The sequence below is a fragment of the Drosophila kikkawai genome, unplaced genomic scaffold (genome assembly GCF_030179895.1).
Source record: "Drosophila kikkawai strain 14028-0561.14 unplaced genomic scaffold, DkikHiC1v2 scaffold_179, whole genome shotgun sequence".
NCBI classification, from domain to species: domain Eukaryota; kingdom Metazoa; phylum Arthropoda; class Insecta; order Diptera; family Drosophilidae; genus Drosophila; species Drosophila kikkawai.
In genome coordinates, this window is record NW_027222514.1 from 6488 (window position 1) to 33488 (window position 27001).

The following is a 27001-nucleotide window of genomic DNA, read 5'->3' on the forward strand; positions in this document are numbered from 1 at the left end:
TTTAAACTATTGAAAACCAAGTTGAAGTGAAAGAAAAAGGCCTCGCAGCCCCCTGGAAATTAAACCTAACCTGAAATCCATAATGCAAATAGACCCAAATTACTAAATAAATCCGCAAATCTGGAGCAATAATAAAATAAAATTAAAAGAAATTAAAAACACACATATACAACAAACGCTTTGGAAATCGAGTCATGGCTGCTCACAACAATATAATAAAACTTAATCCTATAATAAATTGTGCAATGTCAGATAACCATTAAATCCAACCCAATAAATCGCGCACATGTTGAATAGCTAACTAAACAAAACATAGGGTTGCTAGTAGCATAAAGAGTGCTGCGAGCGATTTTCTAGTGCAAAAGTTCATAGCATTGCGTATGTAAGTTATGAGTGGCGACTAAACATAACCTGCAAGCATGCCTAAGTGATTGGTCCCTACTTCTGCGCTGATATACGGTAAACCAACTATAACTGCACTTTATCAGAACACCTTCTCTCTCCTAGCACACGCAAGCTCTCACCTCTTACTCAGCGCAAAGCACTCAAATTTTCTCTCTCCTCTCACGCACCAATACACACAAGTGCTGACCGCTCTCACCCTGACTTAACACCATCATAACGTCAAAGCTCACTGTTAACTCACTGTTAACTGACACTGACCGTTGCATTACAGCGGACTGTTAATGGTCTTCTGCTACTAGTAGCAACAAACATAGCGCTCTTAATTAAAACTGACAAACTAACTTGTTAAAATCCCCTTTTTGACTGCTCCAGACTAACCGTTATACAAATATCAAAATTTGGACTAGATGCCAGAACAAATTAGTACAAACCAGCCAATAAACTCACTTACCGCTAAATGCAGATATGACAGCACTAATCAGAAACTCAAATAAGGAAATACTTTGATAACCTACAATTCCCCTCCCATAAAACCACAAAACAATATAAAATCAAAAGATAACAACCAAGATATAAATTGCATTTATTATCAATACTTACATAAACACATAACATACTGAATTTTCCTCGTAAAAACTTACTAGGGCCATACAAAACGATGCTTTGGTATCCAACAGCCTGACACATATACTCCCACTGGAAAGCAGTCTACGCCAGGACATCAGCATCCAGAAGGAGCCAAACCTGAGACGAGTCACGACTGCACGGCCCTAACAAGCCTGCATACACCTGCACGAAAATCTGAAATCAAAAAGCAAATACTCATATGTTCTCTTTAATCGCCAGATTGACGAACTGAACGCTAATTACGCCAATCCATCCTTAAAGGCCTTGCACCTTCTTATTGGACGCTGCTGTGCATCCTGACTGCTGCACTGGACTGGGATTGACATCTTTTCGGGCACGCTCACCATGTGACGAAACAACCCAGCGAATTGCGTCCCACTCCCGTGTGGTGGTTGTGTGATGTCCAGCGACGACCACAAACCTGGAAAAGGCAAAGATATGAGTTCCTGTTGCACTACACCTGCATCCTACCGGGCACCTCGCAACATCCAGTCCCATATGAGCGGCAGCAGCGATATTTTGGCTGTCCAATGGTACCAACTGGAACTCCCTGAAACACCAAACAGAGGGCGAATTAACAAGACATATACTGCAAAACAATTGATTGCACAACTCAGCAGTTAAGTCTGTGCGTGACCTGCCCTTAAGGCCAGAACAAATGCCAAACATCCTGACATGCACCCTGCAATATCACAACCTTCGATGATTGCCAAAATATCACTCAAATGTACACCCAGAGACAATCAGAACACAGCCAACATAGCTAAATATTAAACTAAATAACTCTCATCGAACATGCCTGTGCGATACCTGCCATATGGCCGAACCAAAGCCAAGATGCTAACACTGATGCTGAAAATTAAAAATAATAAACATCAGACCCCCACACCCATCCCATACTCACCCAGTCCCTCCCCCATATAACTTGCAAAGCACTCATACATTCCTTAACTCAACAGATCAACCATCACCACTGCAAATACGACCAGTTAATCTACAAGCCTCCACTGGATTGCTACCTATGCCAACCTGCTCTGAAAGGCTCCTTACCTCCCTACTGGACGCTGCCGTGCATTCCAACTGCTCCACTGGACTGGGATTGGCATCTTTTACATGCAGATAAAGGACGTACGCTGATGGCTGCGTACCTTAAAATGGCAGAGACATGTAAAGCAGCCGCCTTGCACCATGCGACGCACAGACCAACCCCACCTAGCCCTAGTTGCCACGAGCTGCCAACTGCGTAGGCGATCGCGCAGCTCGCATGACTACCGAGCAACAGCAACTGACATGGGTCACCAACTGCGTAGCGCCTGCGTGACCCATACTGCAACTGAGTCAGCGCACCTGATGAGATGACAAGCGGCCACCTGGAGCTTTAGCCAAAATTCCCACCCTTATGCTGCATACAATAATGAATAAGCCTAAAGCCTACGACAAAGTATTGCGAATTCAGGATTGGCAAACCTGCCTGAGGACTGCCCTAGACCTGCTGCTGCCCCAGCGGATCTATGCAAGCCCCATACACACTGCCAACCCTGATACAGCAATACAACAGTAGATCAAAAGGCCCAATATTATGCTGCAATGCTACAGGCGCGCCTCACCATCTCGGGCCGCCAGCAGCGTATGCGAATGAGTGGCTCGAGCCTGTAGCAAAATGCAAGCCAGCACATAGCCAATTCAGAAGAATAAATACGGACTAAAAGGATGCGAGCCGCTAACCGCGTAGCGACCTTGTGGCTTGCCCTCCATAGAGCCTGCATGTCTGTACCCACGATGCCTTCAGCCACATGGTTGATCACTGGAAAGCAGGGCTACCAAACATGCCCCGGGAACTGCACTAGACCTGATGCTGGATCAACAGTTCTATACAAGCCCTGTGGACTCTGGAAACCCTGCTGCAACAGCACAACAGCAAGCTGAAGACGAGATGCAAGTCACAACCATCTGTAGCCCCTAACTGCGTAGCAAACTTGGGGCTACCATTACTAACGCCTCCTGAAATAAGGAACTGGCCCACCAACAAGGAGATGCACCCCTAGATGTCTTCGCAATCTGCCCAAAGGACGATGGCGCCGAAATACTAGCTATAATAACTAACCCTATATTATAGCTAATTGCAAACGCAAAACCTTAAGCCTACTCCTAAACCAAACCTAAACACTAAGTTATGCTATTGCAAAGTATGGAGCGCCACATCTTGCCCACCGGCAACTTGAACCTCCATGCTCAACATCAGTATCCTATCCTTCCCCACCCCCCATACCCCAACTAGTCCGACTAAAAAGAATCAGCTGAAAAAGCAACACTAAAATCCATATAAACTGCCCTCCAAGGTAAACTAAATTCATAAATCCCATACCCACTAAGAATCAATCGATACAAACACACACACACATACACAAACCCGCAACTGACTGTTCATGTTACAACGAATACAAATCTACACCGCCACACTTAACCAATCTACCAATAAGAGAATAAGACTACAACAATAGTAACACTTGAGCTAACTAAACAACAAAACCTAAAATGATAACGACCAAAACAGTCAAGCCTATAATTACCTAAACATACGCAACTAAACAGTAAACAATGACTAATAGTCAACTAACAACCTGAAGCATAAAACATACAACTTAAAAACTAAATCAATAATTTAAAAACCTAAGACTCTGCACATAACTCCTAAAAATAACTCTTGCCTTGCTAACAGCTGCGATAACTACAAAACTTCAACCTAAACTGGACTAGCTCCACCTTGGGGAAGCTGGAGAGTTATAAATTGTTCGTTGGCAATTTTAAACCTCCAGCCCCCGAGGCACTGTAGCAACTCACCCCTCGCATCGTAGCAAACTCACTCCTTAAAGATCAAGTTATAAAAACAGTACTAAATTTTACTCAACATACACACCTAAACCGTTAACAAGATTTAAATCAGCAACCAATCAAAACAGAAACAAAACATAAACTTAAATATAAAATTTAAACTAAATCGCTAAACTCATAACCATAAAACTAACTCTTGCCCTGCATATTGCTACGATAACTAAAAATAAACAACTATCTCGGACTAGCTCCCTCTTGGGGAAGCACGGAGAGCTCAGGTTGTTCGTTGGCAACCTTGAGCCTCTTTGCCCCTGAGGCTCCATAAACCCACCCCTCCCCCACCCCCACCCACACCCACAATACATCTTAAAGAGTAAGCTGCAAAAGCAATGTCTCCATGAGTAAATGTACCCTCTAGTCTAAGTGAACTCGGCATAAAAAGCCAACATGTAAACATAGAGGGAACAGCGCTGTAAGCTGAGCTTAACAAATGTTAAGCTTAACTTACAGCGCTGTACCCCTCTCCCAAAATCTCACCAACACTAATGTCCCAGACTACCACACTCTATGGCCCATTACTGTATAAGGCCCTTGTACCCGACCTAAAGCTGTACATGTAAATCCCATTATTTTACGAAACAGAATAAATAAGCTGCCCTCTCACTTTTGAAGGCATAGCTAGATTTGAGTTGGCATATACGCTACTCCAAACAAAACTTTTAATTTTTAACTTTTATTTAATTTAAGTTAATATATTAAAAAAAACAAGTCACTGAGCAAGGGGAGCTGACTCAATACGTCTTATGAGGCCTAATTAAACCTAACCTATAAATGGTCTAAATTAATAAAACAATAAAACTAATAAAAAGAATAAAACAATAAACTAATAAATAAATAAATTAATAAAATAATAAAACAATAAAATAAACAAATAAATCAATAAAATAATCCAATAAATCTGATAAAATAATAACAAATTAATAAACAAATTAAATCAATAAACAAATAAAACAATAACTTAATAAACTAATAAAACAATAAATCAATAAACTACATAAATAAAATAAAATAAATAAATTAATAATCAACTTTAACCTCGAACAGACAGCATAGCAACTAACAGCAACTGCTATGACATTGAGCTGACCTCTGAATGACGTTGAACCATTGTTGCTCTGGCTCTGAGTCATCCACAGCGGCGGAGTTACATCGATTCCTCCTTGCGATGTCCTCTGAAGAGGACTGTTTTGTGCCCGTGCTCCATTTTCTCAACGCCCTGAAAACATGAAACACGAAATAGTAAAAACGAGAGCATGAAAAGTCCTTGAAGCGCTCACCAACTCGTCACCAATGAGTTCCAAGAGATGCGCTACCAAAACCCTGCAGAGAAGTCTGACCTGCCAGAGTCGCGCCTGGTTGGCTTAATTTGACCTGCGTGGATAGCCACTTTTGGACATCTGAAATCATTGATACCAAAGTTGATAAAGGATCATTATAAACTCAGCTAAGAAGCAACAAACGGGAATTCTCAAAATCCTAATAAAACAAACATCATGCAATTTTGGTCCAGAAGGCCTCTATTGCAATTAAAATAAGAAGCAGTAATTTCAGACAAACCTAACCTGCCATTAATGAGTCCAAACCATGCTCAACCTAACCCCTATGGAGAAACTCAACCAATCAGAGTTGTGCCTGACTGGCTGAACAGATCCGCGTGGGATGCTCTCCTCCTGGACGCCGAAAGTCATTGATGCCCAGGTTGGCAAAGAATTACTACATGCAAGCCTCAAAACTTAAACAGAGCAAGTATTACGCAATCTAGGCCTGAAAGCCTTTCCTAAAACTGAAACCAAATTGCATGCTAAAAACTCAGAGCAAGCTCATAAATAAAAGAGGAAAATAGTAAATAACTCATTATACAATCTAAAATAAATAAATAGCTATTAAATCATAAATAAATAAAAGCCTCAAAGATAAAACAAATAAAAGAAACCCCAAAACAGCTAAATCCAAACAATATCTATATGAAATCAAAAGACAAATAATATAAACCTGTCCTGATACAATTAAACCATATGATACCCACATGTCCTAAGGTAGAACCTCTATACGAGGCACGACGAGATGGACGGACTGTGGGACGTGATGGTGGCCTTTGTGCCAGTAGCCCTCTCCTACCCCTGGCACTGTGAAATCACTGCCTCCACATGGGTATCCTTGACGAGGAACGGACTCACTTGAGCTCACGAAACCGCCCTGCTAAAAGCATACAATATGCCACAAATGAGAACATTTAAAAACTTGGACATACTTACCAGGCTTCTGCAGGTGATCCACTACGATACCAGTTTCGCGTTCTGGAGATGGTTCTGGCGTCTCCTGGTCCACTTCCGTTCATCCAATGTTCCCTGTAATCGTCCTGTGTGTGTCCCCACTTGACCACCTGAAAACATTAATACACAACATTAGTAAAGTCTAGAAAACGCTTAAAATAAATTGAAACGTAAATTGAAACCCAGTGCAAATTACAAAAAAGGAAATGACGGAAACCATTAAATCAACAATGCAAAATACTAATCAAAGAACCATCAAGCTCAAGTCAAATGCAAAATAAAACATAATGCAAAATGGCATAAACTAATAAACGAAAAACCACTAAAACAATCAAATCTAACCCAAAGCAAATACAAACATAGGGAAAACAATATCCTTATTAAATCAAACAAGCCTTACTAATCAAACAATGTAGGAAACTACTAAACAATTACTCGAAACAGGCCAAAACGAATTATAGAAAATTTGAAAACAAGCTTGGTCAAAATAGCCCGCATACCTTAAAGATCTACTCCAATGCCTACATGGTCCATAAATGAAGCTGCTTGGTGTGCAAAGAAGGACCCATGGGATGAGCAGCGACTCTACGTCCGCTCCCCTATGCCTCTCCTGGTAAAGGGATGTACTTCCTCCTACGAGATGACCACCTGTTGAGAGACAACTGTGTCTGTCCTCCTGCTACCATTTCTGCGGAACATAACTTGTATTATGAACGTGAACACTGGAAGATCTCAATATACTCACCAACAACTGCTGGCAACTCCTCGTGATGTGGTGCCTCCTGCTTGCTACAGAATTTACACAGAATGGTCCTCTCCCGACTGGTCAACCTGGATGATGCAGTGCCTCCTTCCTGGGCACCTGAATCCATTGCAGCCTGGTCATAGGACACTAGCTAATTTCCTATTGGAGGCCTGGGAAACGATCTGCTGTGCAAATAATTGTAAAAAATTAAATGTAAACAAGCTAGAGATAGCATTACACCCGATAACAGGAGTTAAGTTGGCTGCGATAACAAACTTGCACCCACATGGAACTATCGATTACAACTATCGAACACCAATTAATGTCATCGCACAACTCTCAGCCCTAGCCAAAACAAAATTCAAAATTTAAATTTGAAAAAGGAAATTACAATCTCCTTTTACTCAAACAATAAAAATTTGAAAATCTGTAGAAAGCCTCACACCTGATATGCCATGTAGACTAATAACCTGAAGAGCTTAAACCACACAAATATAAAACTCACCCCATAAAAGGGAAAATACGTTAAATTCAAACCTGAAAACAAAGGCAAACAAAGATAAAACCTTAAATATGGACTGAATGGAATAAAATCCAGCGTTAAAACTGTAAAACATGCCAAGATGCAATTCTGAACTGATGAGAAACTAAAAACATTAACATCAGCTCAAAACACCCACTATACCCCTTCCCTCCCTACCCAAACAATAATAATAACTATTCTCTTTCACTAGGCAATGACTACAATAACTACAAAGATCTGCAAAACTGATTATCCTATGAAGCCGTTAACAGAAGATAGGAACAAATGTCAAATGCCTATTATGCTGAGTCATATCCCTGCTAAACTGATCACCCCATGCCCATATGGAGCCAGCCTGGCAGCTGAACTTACACCTGATTGGCTGATAAGAAAAGAGCCACACAAACCATTGATGTAGGTCCTTACGTCTGGGAATAGGATGAAACAAACCCACATCTGCTCTTCTCCTTATCATCCAAAATTCAAATCTCCATCCCAACCCAGATTGGAGATATAGGCAATTCCATATGGCATAGGCTATACCATGCGATAAAAAGAGACAGAGATAGTAAAATATCCCCAAACAAACCCCCCACAAAATAGAGCCTTACCCACTGCAACCTGATTGGCTGAGAAGAAAATTGATTATGCTGATCGACCATATCAGCCCTTACACCTGGAAATACGCTTAAACAATAGCTCGATATCATTGCTATCGTCACCCGAAACCAGAAACTTACATCCCAACTGGGAACGGAGCTATGACCATTCCTGATGAGCCTCGGCCACCATAACAACAACAACACAGAAGCATGCCTGCTGGCAGTGAATACGGAAACCAGACGCAATAGAGAATCAGGCTGCTTGAGGAAAGGAGCACTGTGTCTTGGCCACAGACTGATAGAGCAATGATAAACAACAGATAAACCAACATAAGCTTCTCTGATATTCGAACGCCGCTCTACCATTTGCCTACGAGCTTTGTTAGCATCAGAAGCAGTGGAGAATCACGGCTGTTTTGGGTATCGAGTATTGCGTTCTGGCCGCAAAAAGATAAGCAAAATATCAATCAAACGATACACCTTAGCGACCATCTAAAACCTGAGCATATACCTCTGGCTATTAAAACAAGTCACCTCTGCCACTTAAACCGCAAACATGCTACACGCAAAAGCAAAACAAACTATCGTCAACCATACATCTGTCTAACGGCCGCCAGGCTACTATACACAGCAGTTGCTGCAAGCTACTACATCTCCATTATCTGGAACCTCTGGCAGCCCTAGAAGATATATCACGAGTTGTCGCCACCCTGGGGAGCCTTCATGCTGACTCACACCGACTCCTGTCACCTAGAACCCGCTAGGGACATGATTACAACTGTCGCACCTGCAACAAGTGGACCCTGGAGCCCGAGATATACCATGCCCAACACTCCCTAAGCTACACAGTGCGCCACACTTCACCTTATGGTGTTCTGAACCACTGTGGAGTTGGGGGAGCCCAAACCAGCCCACTGATGACAAGATGACGACAAACCAAAACACAGGAGAGATCCGAGTTAAAACTATAAATCTAAGCTAAAATTACAAATCTTAAGGAGCCCAAAGCTCTTACTAAAAAAGTTAGCTAAAAAAAATGGGAGTCTTCATGATGTGGGTGGGGCTTGGCTGTGCCAAGCCCACCCCACACCATGAATCCTCTCGCTCTTGCCCATTACTACTCTGGCATAAGCCTGATTAATCCTAGTCTGTGAAACGTTATTCGAGACTCTTACCCATAAGTACTTCTGTATATGTGTTATATCTTTAAAAACTCGAAACAGAAAATAAATAAAAGCAGTCTCCCCCCGGGGAGAGCTGCCCACTTTGGTGTTTGACTTAGCTCATGCACAAACAGAACCAGCCCACTGATGACAAGATGACGACAAACCAAAACACAGGAGAGATCCGAGTTAAAACTATAAATCTAAGCTAAAATTACAAATCTTAAGGAGCCCAAAGCTCTTACTAAAAAAGTTAGCTAAAAAATGGGAGTCTTCATGATGTGGGTGGGGCTTGGCTGTGCCAAGCCCACCCCACACCATGAATCCTCTCGCTCTTGCCCATTACTACTCTGGCATAAGCCTGATTAATCCTAGTCTGTGAAACGTTATTCGAGACTCTTACCCATAAGTACTTCTGTATATGTGTTATATTTTTAAAAACTCGAAACAGAAAATAAATAAAAGCAGTCTCCCCCCGGGGAGAGCTGCCCACTTTGGTGTTTGACTTAGCTCATGCACAAACAGAAAAGCTCCGTGAAAATGTTTCAACTTAAGTAAAATTAATTTATTTAAACAATTTCTAAAATCAGTTCAAGTTATAACTGTTCGAATCATATAAAGAAAACATGAATGCAGTCATGTTAAATGTGTTAAATAAGTGTTTAATGTTCAATGTTAAATCACGTGTTTAATTACATAATTGGAAAGAAAGAAAGAAAGAAAGAAAAATCGCCATCCCGATAAAGTATAATGCCAAATTAAACATATTTAATGGAAATTTAATTCCCTTCGCATCACAAATGAATATATTAAATAAATTAATATAAACAAATGAGCACACAGCTAATTAAGCTAATTTTAAATTAAATTTTAAAACACAAAGCTTAATAATAGCTAATACAATAATTATGAACACGTGTAAATTACGCAATCGATATAAAACAAAATTGCAATCCCGCTTAACTTGCTATATAAACAAATATATACAAGAGAATCACACAATATAGTGCACGTTACAACGAGAAATAAAAATCACTAAAACAGACGATACAAACGAAATGCTCATAAATAAAACAACGAAACTTTTAATTTTTAACTTTTATTCAATCTAAGTTAACAAATTACTATGACAAGTCACAGAACAAGGGGAGCTGACCCAATATGTCTTATGAGGCCCAACTAAACCTAACCTATAAACAGGTTAAATTGATAAAACAATAACTGACAAAAATGAATAAAGCAACAAACCGATAAATTAATAAACTTATAACAATAAAAACAATAACTAATAAACAAATAAAACAATAAATAATAAACCAATAAATTTAATAAATCTGATAAATCAATAAATAAATAAACCAATAAATTAATAAATAATAAAACAATAAACAAATCAATTACTAAATAATATAACAAAATAATATAATATAATAAATCAATAAATAAATTAATAAATAAATAAATCAATAAATAAATAAATAAATAAATCAATAAAATAATAAACGAACAAATAAACTAAACAATAAATCAATAAATGAATGAAACAAAATTAATAAATTAATAACTGAATAAATTAATAAAATTACATAACCTCAAACAGACAAAATAGCTAACTAACAACAAACGCTATGACATTGAGCTGACCCCTGTATGACGTTGAACCACCGTTGCTTTGGCCATGAGTCATTCACAGTGACGGAGCTACACTGAAGCCCAATTGCGACGTCCACTGATGAGGACTGGCTATGCCTGTGGCCCCTTGTTTTTAACGCCCTAAAAACATAAAACACACAATAGTAAAAACGGGAGCATAAAAAGTCCTCGATGCACTTACCAACTTGCCACCAATGAGTCCAAGAAGCGCTCTGCTAACAACCCCTGTAGAGAAGTCTGACCAGCTGGAGTCGCGCCTGGCTGGCTCAACTGATCCGCGTGGGAGGCCCTCCTTGGTCACTTGAAATTGTTGATACATAAAGTTGATAAAGGATCACTACACACTCAGTCAAAAAGCGACAAATGGAAACTATCAAAAATCTCGATAAAACAAACGTCATACCATTTTGGACTAGAAGGCCTACTTTGCAACTAAAACGTAAACTACAATATATATACATCCAACCTGACACCAATGAGTCCAAGTGATGCTCTACTTAAAACCCTGCAGAGGAACTCAACCAGACAGAGTTGTGCCTGACTGGCTGAATGAGCCTGCACGGGATGCCCTGTTCTTGGACGCCGAAAGTCATTGATGTCAAACCGACAAAAGATTAGTACATGCAAGCCTTAAAAATGCTAGTAACAGCAGATATTATGCAACAAAGGCTTGAAGGCCACTTCTTAAATCAAAATGCAAGCTAAAACTCAGAGCAAGCTCATAAACAAAAAGAGGAAAATAGTAAAATAATGTTATACAAACACATAAATAAATTTAAACCCATAAATAATAAAAAGCCCCAAAGACAAAACAAATAAAAGAAACCCCCAAATCAGCTAAAACTAAACAATAATTACAAGAAATCAAAAGGCAGACAATATAAACCCTTCCTAAAAAATTAACTCATATGTAACTCACATGTCCTATAACTGAGCCCACACGAGCTCCTGACGAGGTGGACGGACTATGGGGCGGGACGGCGGCCCCTGAGTCAGCTGCCCCTCCCATCTTGGCACTGTGAAATAACTGTCTCCACACGGGTACACATCTGTGAGGGACGGCCTCATCTGAGTGCCGGAAAACTGCCCTCCTAGAAGCATGTGGTACGTCAAAATAAGAGCATTTAAAACATGAACATACATACCAAGCTTCTGCAAGTAACCCAACGTGATACCCGAGATGCTCTCTGGAGACTGTCCTGACGCCTCCGAGCCGGCACCTTCTTGTCAGACATGTCCTGTGATTGTCCTGTGTGTGCCCACATCTGGCCACCTGAAAGCACTGAAATATGACACCAGTAAATACAGAATACATTTAAACAAACTAAAACACAAACTAAAGCCTAACGCAACTCCAAAAAGGAAAAAAGAAAGCCATTAAATCAACAACAAAATATCCTAAAAACTAGTTACAAATTTTTAAACTAAATGCAAAATATAACATAGAGCAGAATGGCATAAACTAATAAAAGGAAAAATCAATAAACAATTAAATCCAACCTAAAACAACTATAAGCCTAAAGAAAACAATACTCTGATAAATCAAGAAGCTCCTAATGATAAACAATGCAAGGAATCAGCTAAATAACTACTTGGAACCAACAAAAACAAATTATACAAATAATGTCAAAGTCAAAACTAAACACTATTGGAATCACAATAGCCCCACAGAATACAAAGATCCGCTACAACGCCTGCATACTTTACGAATGAGCTTCCTGGAATCGCAAAGAGGTACCCAAAAGATGAGCAGCGCCTGTGCGACTGCTGCCTCATGCCTCTCTGATTAGGGGACGTACCTCCTCTCACGCGAGGCCAAATTGTCGAGAGACAGCTGTGTCTGTCCTCCTGCTGCCATTTCTGCGGAATATAACTCGTATTATGAACGTGAACACTGGAAGATCTTAATATACCAACCAACAACTGCTGGCAACTCCTCGTGATGTGGTGCCTCCTGCTTGGCTACAGAATTTGCACAGAGTGGTCCTCTCCCGACTGGCCAATCTGGATGATGCAGCGCCTCCTCTCTGGGCATCTGAACCCATTGTAGCCTGGTCATAGGACACCAACTCGTTTCCTATTGGAGGCCTCGGAAACGATTTTCTGTGCAAATAATTTTAAATAATTAAATGTAAACAAGCTAGAGATGGCACTACACCCGATAACAGGAGTTAAGTTGGCTGCGATAACCTACTTGCACCCACATGGAACTATCGATTACAACTATCGAACACCAATTAATGTCATCGCACAACCCTCAGCCCTAGCTAAAACAAAATTTAAAATTTAAATTTGAAAAAGGAAATTATAATCTCCTTCTATTCAAACAATAATAATTAAAAATCTGTAGAAAGCCTCACACCCGATATGCCACGTAGACCAATAACCCGGAGAGCCTAAACCACACAAACATAAAACTCACCCCATAAAAGGGAAAATACGTTAAATTCAAACCTGAAAACAAAGGCAAACCAAGATAAAACTTCAAACACAGACCAAATGGAATAAAATCCAACGTTAAAACTTTAAAACATGCCAAGATGCAATTCTGAACTGATGAGAAACAAAAAATATTAGCATCAGCTCAAAATACCTGCTATACCCCTTCCCTCCCTACCCAAATAACAATAACAACTTTTCTCTTCCACTAGGCAATGAATACAATAGCTGCAAGATCTACAAAGCAGATTATCCTACGAAGCTGCTAACGGAAAACAGGAATAAACATCAAATACCTATTATGCTGAGTCATATCCCTGCTAAACCGATCACCTCATGCCCATATGGAGCCAGCCTGGCAGCTGAACTTACACCTGATTGGCTGATAAGAAAAGAGCCACACAAACCATTGATGTAGGTCCTTACGTCTGGAAATAGGATGAAACGAACCCACATCTGCTCTTCTCCCTGCCATCCAAAATTCAAACCTCCATCCCAACCCAGATCGGAGATATAGGCAATTCCATATGGCATAGGTTATACCATGCGATAAAAAGAGACAGAGATAGTAAAATATCCCCAAACAAACCCCCCACAAAATAGAACCTCACCCACTGCAACCTGATTGGTTGAGAAGAAAATTGATTATGCTGATCGACCAGATCAGCCCTTACGCCTGGAAATATGCCTAACAATAGCTTGATATCATTGCTATCACCACCCGAAACCAGAAACTTACACCCCAACTGGGAACGGAGCTATGATCATTCCTGATGAGCCTCGGCCACCACAACAACAACAACACAGAAGCATGCCTGCTGGCAGTGAATATGGAAACCAGACGCAATAGAGAATCAGGCTGCTTGGGGAAAGGAGCACTGTGTCTTGGCCACAGACTGATACAGCAATGATAAACAGCAGATAAACCAACATAAGCTTCTCTGATATCCGAACGCCGCTCTACCATTTGCCTACGAGCTTTGTTAGCATCAGAAGCAATGGAGAATCACGGCTGTTTTGGGTATCGAGTATTGCGTTCTGGCCGCAAAAAGATAAGCAAAATATCAATCAAACGATACACCTTAGCGACCATCTAAAACCTGAGCATATACCTCCGGCTGTTAAAACAAGTCACCTCTGCCAACTAAGCCACAAGCATGCTGCATGTAAAAAGCAAAACAAACTACCGTCAACCATACATCTGTCTAACGGCCGCCAGGCTACTATACACAGCAGTTGCTGGAAGCTACTACAACTCCATTACCTGGAACCTCTGGCAGCCCTAGAAGATATATCACGAGTTGTCGCCACCCTGGGGAGCCTTCATGCTGACTCACACCGACTCCTGTCACCTAAACCCGCTAGGGACATGCTTACAACTGTCGCACCTGCAACAAGTGGACCCTGGAGCCTGAGATATACCATCCTCAACACTCCCTAAGCTACACAGTGCGCCACACTTCACCTTATGGTGTTCTGAACCACTGTGGAGTTGGGGGAGCCCAAACCAGCCCACTGATGACAAGATGACGACAAACCAAAACACAGGAGAGATCCGAGTTAAAACTATAAATCTAAGCTAAAATTACAAATCTTAAGGAGCCCAAAGCTCTTACTAAAAAAGTTAGCTAAAAAATGGGAGTCTTCATGATGTGGGTGGGGCTTGGCTGTGCCAAGCCCACCCCACACCATGAATCCTCTCGCTCTTGCCCATTACTACTCTGGCATAAGCCTGATTAATCCTAGTCTGTGAAACGTTATTCGAGACTCTTACCCATAAGTACTTCTGTATATGTGTTATATTTTTAAAAACTCGAAACAGAAAATAAATAAAAGCAGTCTCCCCCCGGGGAGAGCTGCCCACTTTGGTGTTTGACTTAGCTCATGCACAAACAGAAAAGCTCCGTGAAAATGTTTCAACTTAAGTAAAATTAATTTATTTAAACAATTTCTAAAATCAGTTCAAGTTATAACTGTTCGAATCATATAAAGAAAACATGAATGCAGTCATGTTAAATGTGTTAAATAAGTGTTTAATGTTCAATGTTAAATCACGTGTTTAATTACATAATTGGAAAGAAAGAAAGAAAGAAAGAAAAATCGCCATCCCGATAAAGTATAATGCCAAATTAAACATATTTAATGGAAATTTAATTCCCTTCGCATCACAAATGAATATATTAAATAAATTAATATAAACAAATGAGCACACAGCTAATTAAGCTAATTTTAAATTAAATTTTAAAACACAAAGCTTAATAATAGCTAATACAATAATTATGAACACGTGTAAATTACGCAATCGATATAAAACAAAATTGCAATCCCGCTTAACTTGCTATATAAACAAATATATACAAGAGAATCACACAATATAGTGCACGTTACAACGAGAAATAAAAATCACTAAAACAGACGATACAAACGAAATGCTCATAAATAAAACAACGAAACTTTTAATTTTTAACTTTTATTCAATCTAAGTTAACAAATTACTATGACAAGTCACAGAACAAGGGGAGCTGACCCAATATGTCTTATGAGGCCCAACTAAACCTAACCTATAAACAGGTTAAATTGATAAAACAATAACTGACAAAAATGAATAAAGCAACAAACCGATAAATTAATAAACTTATAACAATAAAAACAATAACTAATAAACAAATAAAACAATAAATAATAAACCAATAAATTTAATAAATCTGATAAATCAATAAATAAATAAACCAATAAATTAATAAATAATAAAACAATAAACAAATCAATTACTAAATAATATAACAAAATAATATAATATAATAAATCAATAAATAAATTAATAAATAAATAAATCAATAAATAAATAAATAAATAAATCAATAAAATAATAAACGAACAAATAAACTAAACAATAAATCAATAAATGAATGAAACAAAATTAATAAATTAATAACTGAATAAATTAATAAAATTACATAACCTCAAACAGACAAAATAGCTAACTAACAACAAACGCTATGACATTGAGCTGACCCCTGTATGACGTTGAACCACCGTTGCTTTGGCCATGAGTCATTCACAGTGACGGAGCTACACTGAAGCCCAATTGCGACGTCCACTGATGAGGACTGGCTATGCCTGTGGCCCCTTGTTTTTAACGCCCTAAAAACATAAAACACACAATAGTAAAAACGGGAGCATAAAAAGTCCTCGATGCACTTACCAACTTGCCACCAATGAGTCCAAGAAGCGCTCTGCTAACAACCCCTGTAGAGAAGTCTGACCAGCTGGAGTCGCGCCTGGCTGGCTCAACTGATCCGCGTGGGAGGCCCTCCTTGGTCACTTGAAATTGTTGATACATAAAGTTGATAAAGGATCACTACACACTCAGTCAAAAAGCGACAAATGGAAACTATCAAAAATCTCGATAAAACAAACGTCATACCATTTTGGACTAGAAGGCCTACTTTGCAACTAAAACGTAAACTACAATATATATACATCCAACCTGACACCAATGAGTCCAAGTGATGCTCTACTTAAAACCCTGCAGAGGAACTCAACCAGACAGAGTTGTGCCTGACTGGCTGAATGAGCCTGCACGGGATGCCCTGTTCTTGGACGCCGAAAGTCATTGATGTCAAACCGACAAAAGATTAGTACATGCAAGCCTTAAAAATGCTAGTAACAGCAGATATTATGCAACAAAGGCTTGAAGGCCACTTCTTAAATCAAAATGCAAGCTAAAACTCAGAGCAAGCTCATAAACAAAAAGAGGAAAATAGTAAAATAATGTTATACAAACACATAAATAAATTTAAACCCATAAATAATAAAAAGCCCCAAAGACAAAACAAATAAAAGAAACCCCCAAATCAGCTAAAACTAAACAATAATTACAAGAAATCAAAAGGCAGACAATATAAACCCTTCCTAAAAAATTAACTCATATGTAACTCACATGTCCTATAACTGAGCCCACACGAGCTCCTGACGAGGTGGACGGACTATGGGGCGGGACGGCGGCCCCTGAGTCAGCTGCCCCTCCCATCTTGGCACTGTGAAATAACTGTCTCCACACGGGTACACATCTGTGAGGGACGGCCTCATCTGAGTGCCGGAAAACTGCCCTCCTAGAAGCATGTGGTACGTCAAAATAAGAGCATTTAAAACATGAACATACATACCAAGCTTCTGCAAGTAACCCAACGTGATACCCGAGATGCTCTCTGGAGACTGTCCTGACGCCTCCGAGCCGGCACCTTCTTGTCAGACATGTCCTGTGATTGTCCTGTGTGTGCCCACATCTGGCCACCTGAAAGCACTGAAATATGACACCAGTAAATACAGAATACATTTAAACAAACTAAAACACAAACTAAAGCCTAACGCAACTCCAAAAAGGAAAAAAGAAAGCCATTAAATCAACAACAAAATATCCTAAAAACTAGTTACAAATTTTTAAACTAAATGCAAAATATAACATAGAGCAGAATGGCATAAACTAATAAAAGGAAAAATCAATAAACAATTAAATCCAACCTAAAACAACTATAAGCCTAAAGAAAACAATACTCTGATAAATCAAGAAGCTCCTAATGATAAACAATGCAAGGAATCAGCTAAATAACTACTTGGAACCAACAAAAACAAATTATACAAATAATGTCAAAGTCAAAACTAAACACTATTGGAATCACAATAGCCCCACAGAATACAAAGATCCGCTACAACGCCTGCATACTTTACGAATGAGCTTCCTGGAATCGCAAAGAGGTACCCAAAAGATGAGCAGCGCCTGTGCGACTGCTGCCTCATGCCTCTCTGATTAGGGGACGTACCTCCTCTCACGCGAGGCCAAATTGTCGAGAGACAGCTGTGTCTGTCCTCCTGCTGCCATTTCTGCGGAATATAACTCGTATTATGAACGTGAACACTGGAAGATCTTAATATACCAACCAACAACTGCTGGCAACTCCTCGTGATGTGGTGCCTCCTGCTTGGCTACAGAATTTGCACAGAGTGGTCCTCTCCCGACTGGCCAACCTGGATGATGCAGCGCCTCCTCTCTGGGCATCTGAACCCATTGTAGCCTGGTCATAGGACACCAACTCGTTTCCTATTGGAGGCCTCGGAAACGATTTTCTGTGCAAATAATTTTAAATAATTAAATGTAAACAAGCTAGAGATGGCACTACACCCGATAACAGGAGTTAAGTTGGCTGCGATAACCTACTTGCACCCACATGGAACTATCGATTACAACTATCGAACACCAATTAATGTCATCGCACAACCCTCAGCCCTAGCTAAAACAAAATTTAAAATTTAAATTTGAAAAAGGAAATTATAATCTCCTTCTATTCAAACAATAATAATTAAAAATCTGTAGAAAGCCTCACACCCGATATGCCACGTAGACCAATAACCCGGAGAGCCTAAACCACACAAACATAAAACTCACCCCATAAAAGGGAAAATACGTTAAATTCAAACCTGAAAACAAAGGCAAACCAAGATAAAACTTCAAACACAGACCAAATGGAATAAAATCCAACGTTAAAACTTTAAAACATGCCAAGATGCAATTCTGAACTGATGAGAAACAAAAAATATTAGCATCAGCTCAAAATACCTGCTATACCCCTTCCCTCCCTACCCAAATAACAATAACAACTTTTCTCTTCCACTAGGCAATGAATACAATAGCTGCAAGATCTACAAAGCAGATTATCCTACGAAGCTGCTAACGGAAAACAGGAATAAACATCAAATACCTATTATGCTGAGTCATATCCCTGCTAAACCGATCACCTCATGCCCATATGGAGCCAGCCTGGCAGCTGAACTTACACCTGATTGGCTGATAAGAAAAGAGCCACACAAACCATTGATGTAGGTCCTTACGTCTGGAAATAGGATGAAACGAACCCACATCTGCTCTTCTCCCTGCCATCCAAAATTCAAACCTCCATCCCAACCCAGATCGGAGATATAGGCAATTCCATATGGCATAGGTTATACCATGCGATAAAAAGAGACAGAGATAGTAAAATATCCCCAAACAAACCCCCCACAAAATAGAACCTCACCCACTGCAACCTGATTGGTTGAGAAGAAAATTGATTATGCTGATCGACCAGATCAGCCCTTACGCCTGGAAATACGCCTAAACAATAGCTTGATATCATTGCTATCACCACCCGAAACCAGAAACTTACACCCCAACTGGGAACGGAGCTATGATCATTCCTGATGAGCCTCGGCCACCACAACAACAACAACACAGAAGCATGCCTGCTGGCAGTGAATATGGAAACCAGACGCAATAGAGAATCAGGCTGCTTGGGGAAAGGAGCACTGTGTCTTGGCCACAGACTGATACAGCAATGATAAACAGCAGATAAACCAACATAAGCTTCTCTGATATCCGAACGCCGCTCTACCATTTGCCTACGAGCTTTGTTAGCATCAGAAGCAATGGAGAATCACGGCTGTTTTGGGTATCGAGTATTGCGTTCTGGCCGCAAAAAGATAAGCAAAATATCAATCAAACGATACACCTTAGCGACCATCTAAAACCTGAGCATATACCTCCGGCTGTTAAAACAAGTCACCTCTGCCAACTAAGCCACAAGCATGCTGCATGTAAAAAGCAAAACAAACTACCGTCAACCATACATCTGTCTAACGGCCGCCAGGCTACTATACACAGCAGTTGCTGGAAGCTACTACAACTCCATTACCTGGAACCTCTGGCAGCCCTAGAAGATATATCACGAGTTGTCGCCACCCTGGGGAGCCTTCATGCTGACTCACACCGACTCCTGTCACCTAAAACCCGCTAGGGACATGCTTACAACTGTCGCACCTGCAACAAGTGGACCCTGGAGCCTGAGATATACCATCCTCAACACTCCCTAAGCTACACAGTGCGCCACACTTCACCTTATGGTGTTCTGAACCACTGTGGAGTTGGGGGAGCCCAAACCAGCCCACTGATGACAAGATGACGACAAACCAAAACACAGGAGAGATCCGAGTTAAAACTATAAATCTAAGCTAAAATTACAAATCTTAAGGAGCCCAAAGCTCTTACTAAAAAAGTTAGCTAAAAAATGGGAGTCTTCATGATGTGGGTGGGGCTTGGCTGTGCCAAGCCCACCCCACACCATGAATCCTCTCGCTCTTGCCCATTACTACTCTGGCATAAGCCTGATTAATCCTAGTCTGTGAAACGTTATTCGAGACTCTTACCCATAAGTACTTCTGTATATGTGTTATATTTTTAAAAACTCGAAACAGAAAATAAATAAAAGCAGTCTCCCCCCGGGGAGAGCTGCCCACTTTGGTGTTTGACTTAGCTCATGCACAAACAGAGACCTACATGAGCTGCCCATATGTACCCAAGAGTCCCTCCACTTTCTGCCTATGGGACTCACCCTGTCACCAGACGCGAAAGGGAATCAGACTGCTTGGGGGAAGGGGTCACTGTGTCTTGGCCACAGACTGATAGAGCAATGATAAACAGCAGATAAACCAACATAAGCTTCTCTGATATCCGAACGCCGCTCTACCATTTGCCTACGAGCTTTGTTAGCATCAGAAGCAGTGGAGAATCACGGCTGTTTTGGGTATCGAGTATTGCGTTCTGGCCGCAAAAAGATAAGCAAAATATCAATCAAACAATACGCCTTAGCGACCATCTAAAACCTGAGCATATACCTCCGGCTGTTAAAACAAGTCACCTCTGCCAATTAAACCACGAGCATACTGCATGCAAAACAAAACAAACTACCGTCAACCATACATCTGTCTAACGGCCGCCAGGCTACTATACACAGCAGTTGCTGGAACCTACTACATCTCCACTACCTGGAACCTCTGGCAGCCCTAGAAGATATATCATGAGTTGTCGCCACCCTGGGGAGCCTTCATGCTGACTCACACCGACTCCTGTCACCTAGAACCCGCTAGGGACATGATCACAACTGTCGCACCTGCAACTAGTGGACCCTGGAGCCTGAGATACACCATCTCCAACACTCCCTAAGCTGCACAGTGCGCCACACTTCACCTTATGGTGTTCTGAACCGCTGTGGAGTTGGGGGAGCCCAAACCAGCCCACTGATGACAAGATGACGACAAACCAAAACACAGGAGAGATCCGAGCTAAAACTATAAATCTAAGTTAAAATTACAAATCTTAAGGAGCCCAAAGCTCTTACTAAAAAAGTTAGCTAAAAAATGGGAGTCTTCATGATGTGGGTGGGGCTTGGCTGTGCCAAGCCCACCCCACACCATGAATCCTCTCGCTCTTGCCCATTACTACTCTGGCATAAGCCTGATTAATACTAGTCTGTGAAACGTTATTCGAGACTCTTACCCATAAGTACTTCTGTATATGTGTTATATTGTTAAAAAACTCGAAACAGAAAAAATAAATAAAAGCAGTCTCCCCCCGGGGAGAGCTGCCCACTTTGGTGTTTGACTTAGCTCATGCACAAACAGAAGGAAAGAGCTCCGTGAAAATGATTCAACTTAAGTAAAATTAATTTATTTAAACAATTTCTAAAATCAGTTCAAGTTATAACTGTTCGAATCATATAAAGAAAACATGAATGCAATCATGTTAAATGTGTTAAATAACTGTTTAAATGTTCAATGTTAAAACCACATGTGCTAGTTATGCAATATGGAAGAAAAATTACCATCTCGTGGAAAATTTAACGCCAAGTTAAATACAGTAATGGGAAAGTAATCCCCTCGTATCATAAACAAATAAATATATTAATAATAAATTAATATAAAACTAAAAAGAGCTCACTGGCTATTAAGCAAATTTTAAATTAAATTTTAAAACACAAGGCTTAATAATAGTTATGCAACAATCTGAACACGTGCATATTATGTAATGGACATAAAACAGGATTGCAAATTTGCCTTCCTTGTTACATAAATAATTATAAACAATAAACAAATGGAAATTGGCACAAGTTAAAACAAAAATTAGAAAACGTTAAAACAGACAACGCAAATAAAACGCTCAATGAATAAAACCGACATAATTTTTAATTTTTAACTTTTATTTAATTTAAGTTAATACATTGAAATGACAAGTCACTGAGCAAGGGGAGCTGACTCAATATGTCTTATGAGGCCTAATTAAACCTAACCTATAAATGGTTTAAATTAATAAAACAATAAAAACTAATAAAAATGAATAAAACAATAAACCTATAAATTAATAAATTAATAAAACAATAAAACAATAAAATAAACAAATAAATTAATAAAATAATAAATCAATAAACCTGATAAAATAATAATAAATTAATAAAATAATTAAATCAATAAACAATAAAACAATAACTTAATAAATTAATAAATTAATAAAACAATAAATTAATAAATATATAAATTAACTAATAAAATAATAAAATAATAATATAATAGAGCAATAAGCTAATAAATAAATAAATAAATAAACAAACTGAACAATAAATCAATAAACAAATAAAATAAAATAAACTAATATTAATTCTATATAACCTCAAACAGACAAAGCAGCAACAAACAACAACTGCTGTGACATTGAGCTGACCTCTGAATGACGTTGAACCATCGTTGCTCTGGCTCTGAGTCATCCACAACGGCGGAGCTACATCGATTCCTCCTTGCGATGTCCTCTGAAGAGGACTGATTTTGTGCCCGTGCTCCATGTTCTCAACGCCCTGAAAACTTGAAACACGTATTAGTAAAAACGAGAGCATGAAAAGTCCTCGAAGCGCTCACCAACTCGTCACCAATGAATTCCAAGTGATGCTCTGCCAAAACCCTGCAGATAAGTCTGATCAGCCAGAGTCACGCCTGACTGGATGGATCGATCTGCGCGGGAAACCTCTCTTGGACATCTGAAAACATTGACACCAAAGTTGATAAAGGATCACCACACACTCAGTAAAGAAGCAACAAAGGGAAATTATCAAAAATCCTGATAAAACCAACGTCTTACCATTTTGGACTAGAAGGCCTAATCTTATAATATAAACGTAAACTATAAAATATATACATCCAACCTGACACCAATGAGTCCAAGTCATGCACTACCTAAAACCCTGCAGAGAAACTCAACCAGACAGAGTTGTGCCTGACTGGCTGAATGAGCCTGCACGGGATGCCCTGTCCTTGGACGCCGAAAGTCATTGATGTCAAACCGACAAAAGATTAGCACATGCAAGCCTTAAAAATGACAGTTAGCGGACATTATACAACTTAGGCTTGAAGGCCACTTCCTAAGTCAACATGTAAGCTAAAACTCAGAGCAAGCTCATAAATAACAAGAGGAATATAGTAAATAATTACAACAAAAACACATAAACAAATACTACTCATAAATAATAAAAAGCCTCAAAGACAAAACGAATAAAAGAAACCCCAAAATCAGCTAAAACTAAACAATATATCAAAAGACAGACAATTAAAACCTCTCCTGAAACAATTAATGCATATGCAACTCACATGTCCTATGGCTGAGCCCATACGAGCTCCTGACGAAATGGACGAGCTACGGGACGAGACGGCGGCCCCCGCGTCAGCTGCCCCTTCCATCTTGGCACTGCGATATAACTGCCTCCACACGGGTATCCTTTTAGGAGGGATGGCCCCATTTGAGCTCCGTAAACTGCCCTCCTAAAAGCATATGGTACGTCAAAATAAGAGCATTTAAAACATGAATATATTTACCAAGCTTCTGCAAATGACTCAATGAGATACCCGAAACGCTCCTTGGAGGCTGTCCTGATGCCTCCGAGCTGCCACCTTCTCGTCAGACATGTCCTGTAATTGTCCCGTGTGTGCCCTCATCTGGCCACCTGAAAGCATTAAAATATGGCATCAGTAAATACAGTATGCATCCAAACAAATTAAAGCACAAACTAAAGCCTAACGCAACTCCAAAAAGGGAAAAAGAAAGCCATTAAATCAATAACAAAACATGCTAAAATTAATTAAAACTAAATAAAACAATACTCTGATAAAGTAAGAAGCCCTTAATGATAAACAGTGCAATGAAACAGCTAAACAACTACTTGGAACCAACAAAAACAAATTATACGAACAAAGCCAAAGTTAAAACTGAACACAACTGGAATCACAACAGTCCCACAGAATATAAAGATCCGCTACAACGCCTACATACTCTACAAATGAGCTTCCTGGAATTGCAATGAGAGACCTATGAGATGAGCAGCGCCTGTGCGACTACTGCCTCGTGCCTCTCCTGATTAGGGGTCGTACCTCCTCTCACGCGAAGCCAAACTGTTGAGAGATAGCTATGTCTGCCCTCCTGCTGCCATTCCTGTAGAATATAACTCATATTATGAACATGAACACTGGTAGATCTTAATATACTCACTAAAAACTGCTGGCTATCTCCTCGTGATGTGGTGCCTCCTGCTTGCTGCATAATTTGCACAAAGTTGTCCTCTCCTGGCTGGCCAACCTGGATGATGCAGTGCCTCCTTCCTAGACACTCGAATCCATTGTAGCCTGGTCATAGGACACTGGCTAGTTTCCTATTGGAGGCCTGAGAAACAATCTTCTGTGCAAATAATTGTAAAAAATTAAATGTAAACAAGCTAGAGATAGCATTACACCGATAACAGGAGTTAAGTTGGCTGCGATAACCAACTTGCACCCACATGGAACTATCGATTACAACTATCGAACACCAATTAATGTCATCGCACAACTCTCAGCCCTAGCTAAAACAGAATTTAAAATTTAAATTTGAAAAAGGAAATTATAATCTCCTTTTATTCAAACAATAATAATTGAAAATCTGTAGAAAGCCTCACACCTGATATGCCATGCAGACCAATAACCTGGAGAGCCTAAACCACACAAACATAAAACTCACCCTATAAAAAGGAAAATACGTTAAATTCAAACCTGAAAACAAAGGCAAACCAAGATAAAACTTCAAATACAGACTGAATGGAATAAAATCCAACGTTAAAACTGTAAAACAAGCCAAGATGCAATCCTGAACTGATGAGAAACTAAAAATATTAACATCAGCTCAAAATACCCATTACACCCCTTCCCTCCCTACCCAAACAACAATAAAAACTATTCTCTCTCACTAGGCAATGAGTACAATAACTACAAAGACCTGCAAAACTGATTATCCTACGAAGCTGCTAACGGAAAACAGGAATAAACATCAAATGCCTATTATGCTGAGTCATATCCCTGCTAAACCGAACATCTCATGCCCATATGGAGCCAACCTGGCAGCTGAACTTACACCTGATTGGCTGATAAGAAAGGAGCCGCACAAACCACTGATGTAGGTCCTTACGTCTGGGAATATAATGAAACGAACCCACATCTGCTCTACTCCTTACCATCCAAAATTCAAACCTCCATCCCAACCCAGATCGGAGATATAAACAATTCCATATGGCATAGATTACACCATGCAACAAAAAGAGACAGAGATAGTAAAACATCCCCAAACAAACCCCCCATAAAATAGAACCCTACCCACTGCAATCTGATTGGCTGAGAAGAAAATTGATTATGCTGACCGACCAGATCAGCCTTTATGCCTGGAAATATGCTTAAGCAATAGCTCGATATCATTGCTATCACCACCCGAAACCAGAAACTTACATCCCAACTGGGAACGGAGTTATGACCATTCATGATGAGCCTTGGCCACCACAACAACAACAACACAGAAGCATGCTTGCTGGCAGCAAATATAGAAATAGATAAACAACTAAACCTACATGAGCTGCCCATATGTACCCAAGAGTTGCTCCACTTTCTGCCTATGGGACTCACCTTGTCACCAGACGCGAAAGGGAATCAGACTGCTTAGGGGAAAGAGGCACTGTGTCCTGGCCACAGACTGATAGAACAATGATAAACAGCAGATAAACCAACATAAGCTTCTCTGTTATCCGAACGCCGCTCTACCATTTGCCTACGAGCTTTGTTAGCATCCGAAGCAGTGGAGATTCACGGCTGTTCTGGGCATCGAGTATTGCGTTTTGGCCGCAAAAAAGATATAGCAAAATATCAATCAAACAATACACCCTAGCGACCATTTAAAACCTGAGCATATACCTCCGGCTGATAAAACAAGTCACTTAAACCACAAACATGCTGCACGCAAAAGCAAAGCAAACTACCGTCAACCATACATCTGTCTAACGGCCGCCAGGCTACTATACACAGCAGTTGCTGGAACCTACTACAACTCCATTACCTGGAACCTCTGGCAGCCCTAGAAGATATATCACGAGTTGTCGCCACCCTGGGGAGCCTTCATGCTGACTCACACCGACTCCTGTCACCTAGAATCCGCTAGGGACATGATTACAACTGTCGCACCTGCAACAAGTGGACCCTGGAGCCTGATATACACCATCCTTAACACTCCCTTAGCTACACAGTGCGCTACACTTCACCTTATGGTGTTCTGAACCACTGTGGAGTTGGGGGAGCCCAAACCAGCCCACTGATGACAAGATGACGACAAACCGGAACACAGGAGAGATCCGAGTTAAAACTATAAATCTAAGCTAAAATTACAAATCTTAAGGAGCCCAAAGCTCCTACTAAAAAAGTTAGCTAAAAAATGGGAGTCTTCATGATGTGGGTGGGGCTTGGCTGTGCCAAGCCCA

The 27001-nt window shown here is 40.1% G+C and overlaps 1 protein-coding gene and 1 long non-coding RNA gene across 4 annotated transcripts; one reads left to right on the forward strand and one right to left on the reverse strand.

Annotated features, from left to right (window-relative positions):
- The first annotated feature begins 211 nt into the window (after positions 1 to 211).
- LOC138929375 (uncharacterized) lies at positions 212 to 3177 on the forward strand. The gene is made up of 2 exons (XR_011445756.1): positions 212 to 382; positions 1992 to 3177. It is a non-coding gene; the product is annotated as an uncharacterized lncRNA (long non-coding RNA).
- Positions 3178 to 10783: 7606 nt separating this feature from the next.
- LOC138929382 (uncharacterized) lies at positions 10784 to 12995 on the reverse strand. Of its 3 annotated transcripts, none has more exons than XR_011445762.1 (6): positions 12801 to 12993; positions 12586 to 12743; positions 12029 to 12165; positions 11803 to 11974; positions 11065 to 11183; positions 10784 to 11003 (listed from the first exon to the last, which is right to left on the reverse strand). XR_011445762.1 is itself a non-coding variant. In XM_070288822.1 (6 exons), exons 1-4 carry the CDS (start codon positions 12940 to 12942, stop codon positions 11948 to 11950), a joined length of 363 nt encoding a protein of 120 aa, XP_070144923.1. In that variant the 5' UTR covers positions 12943 to 12995; the 3' UTR covers positions 10784 to 11003; positions 11065 to 11183; positions 11803 to 11947. The 3 variants fall into 3 exon arrangements, 2 of the variants coding, with proteins under 2 accessions (XP_070144923.1, XP_070144924.1); XM_070288822.1 differs by having other exon boundaries at positions 12683 to 12743; positions 12805 to 12995; XM_070288823.1 differs by having other exon boundaries at positions 12683 to 12743; positions 12801 to 12995.
- Between the last annotated feature and the right edge of the window lie 14006 nt (positions 12996 to 27001).

Excerpts from the sequence above, each read along its gene's own strand:
- LOC138929382 (XM_070288822.1), bottom strand. The coding sequence starts at position 12,942 with ATGACCAGGCTACAATGGGTTCAGATGCCCAGAGAGGAGGCGCTGCAT. Across the intron at positions 12,166-12,682 it reads TTGGCCTCGCGTGAGAGGAG|TGCTTTCAGGTGGCCAGATG; the intron begins GTACGTCCCCTA and ends GTCATATTTCAG. Across the intron at positions 11,975-12,028 it reads GGGTTACTTGCAGAAGCTTG|GAGGGCAGTTTTCCGGCACT; the intron begins GTATGTATGTTC and ends ACATGCTTCTAG.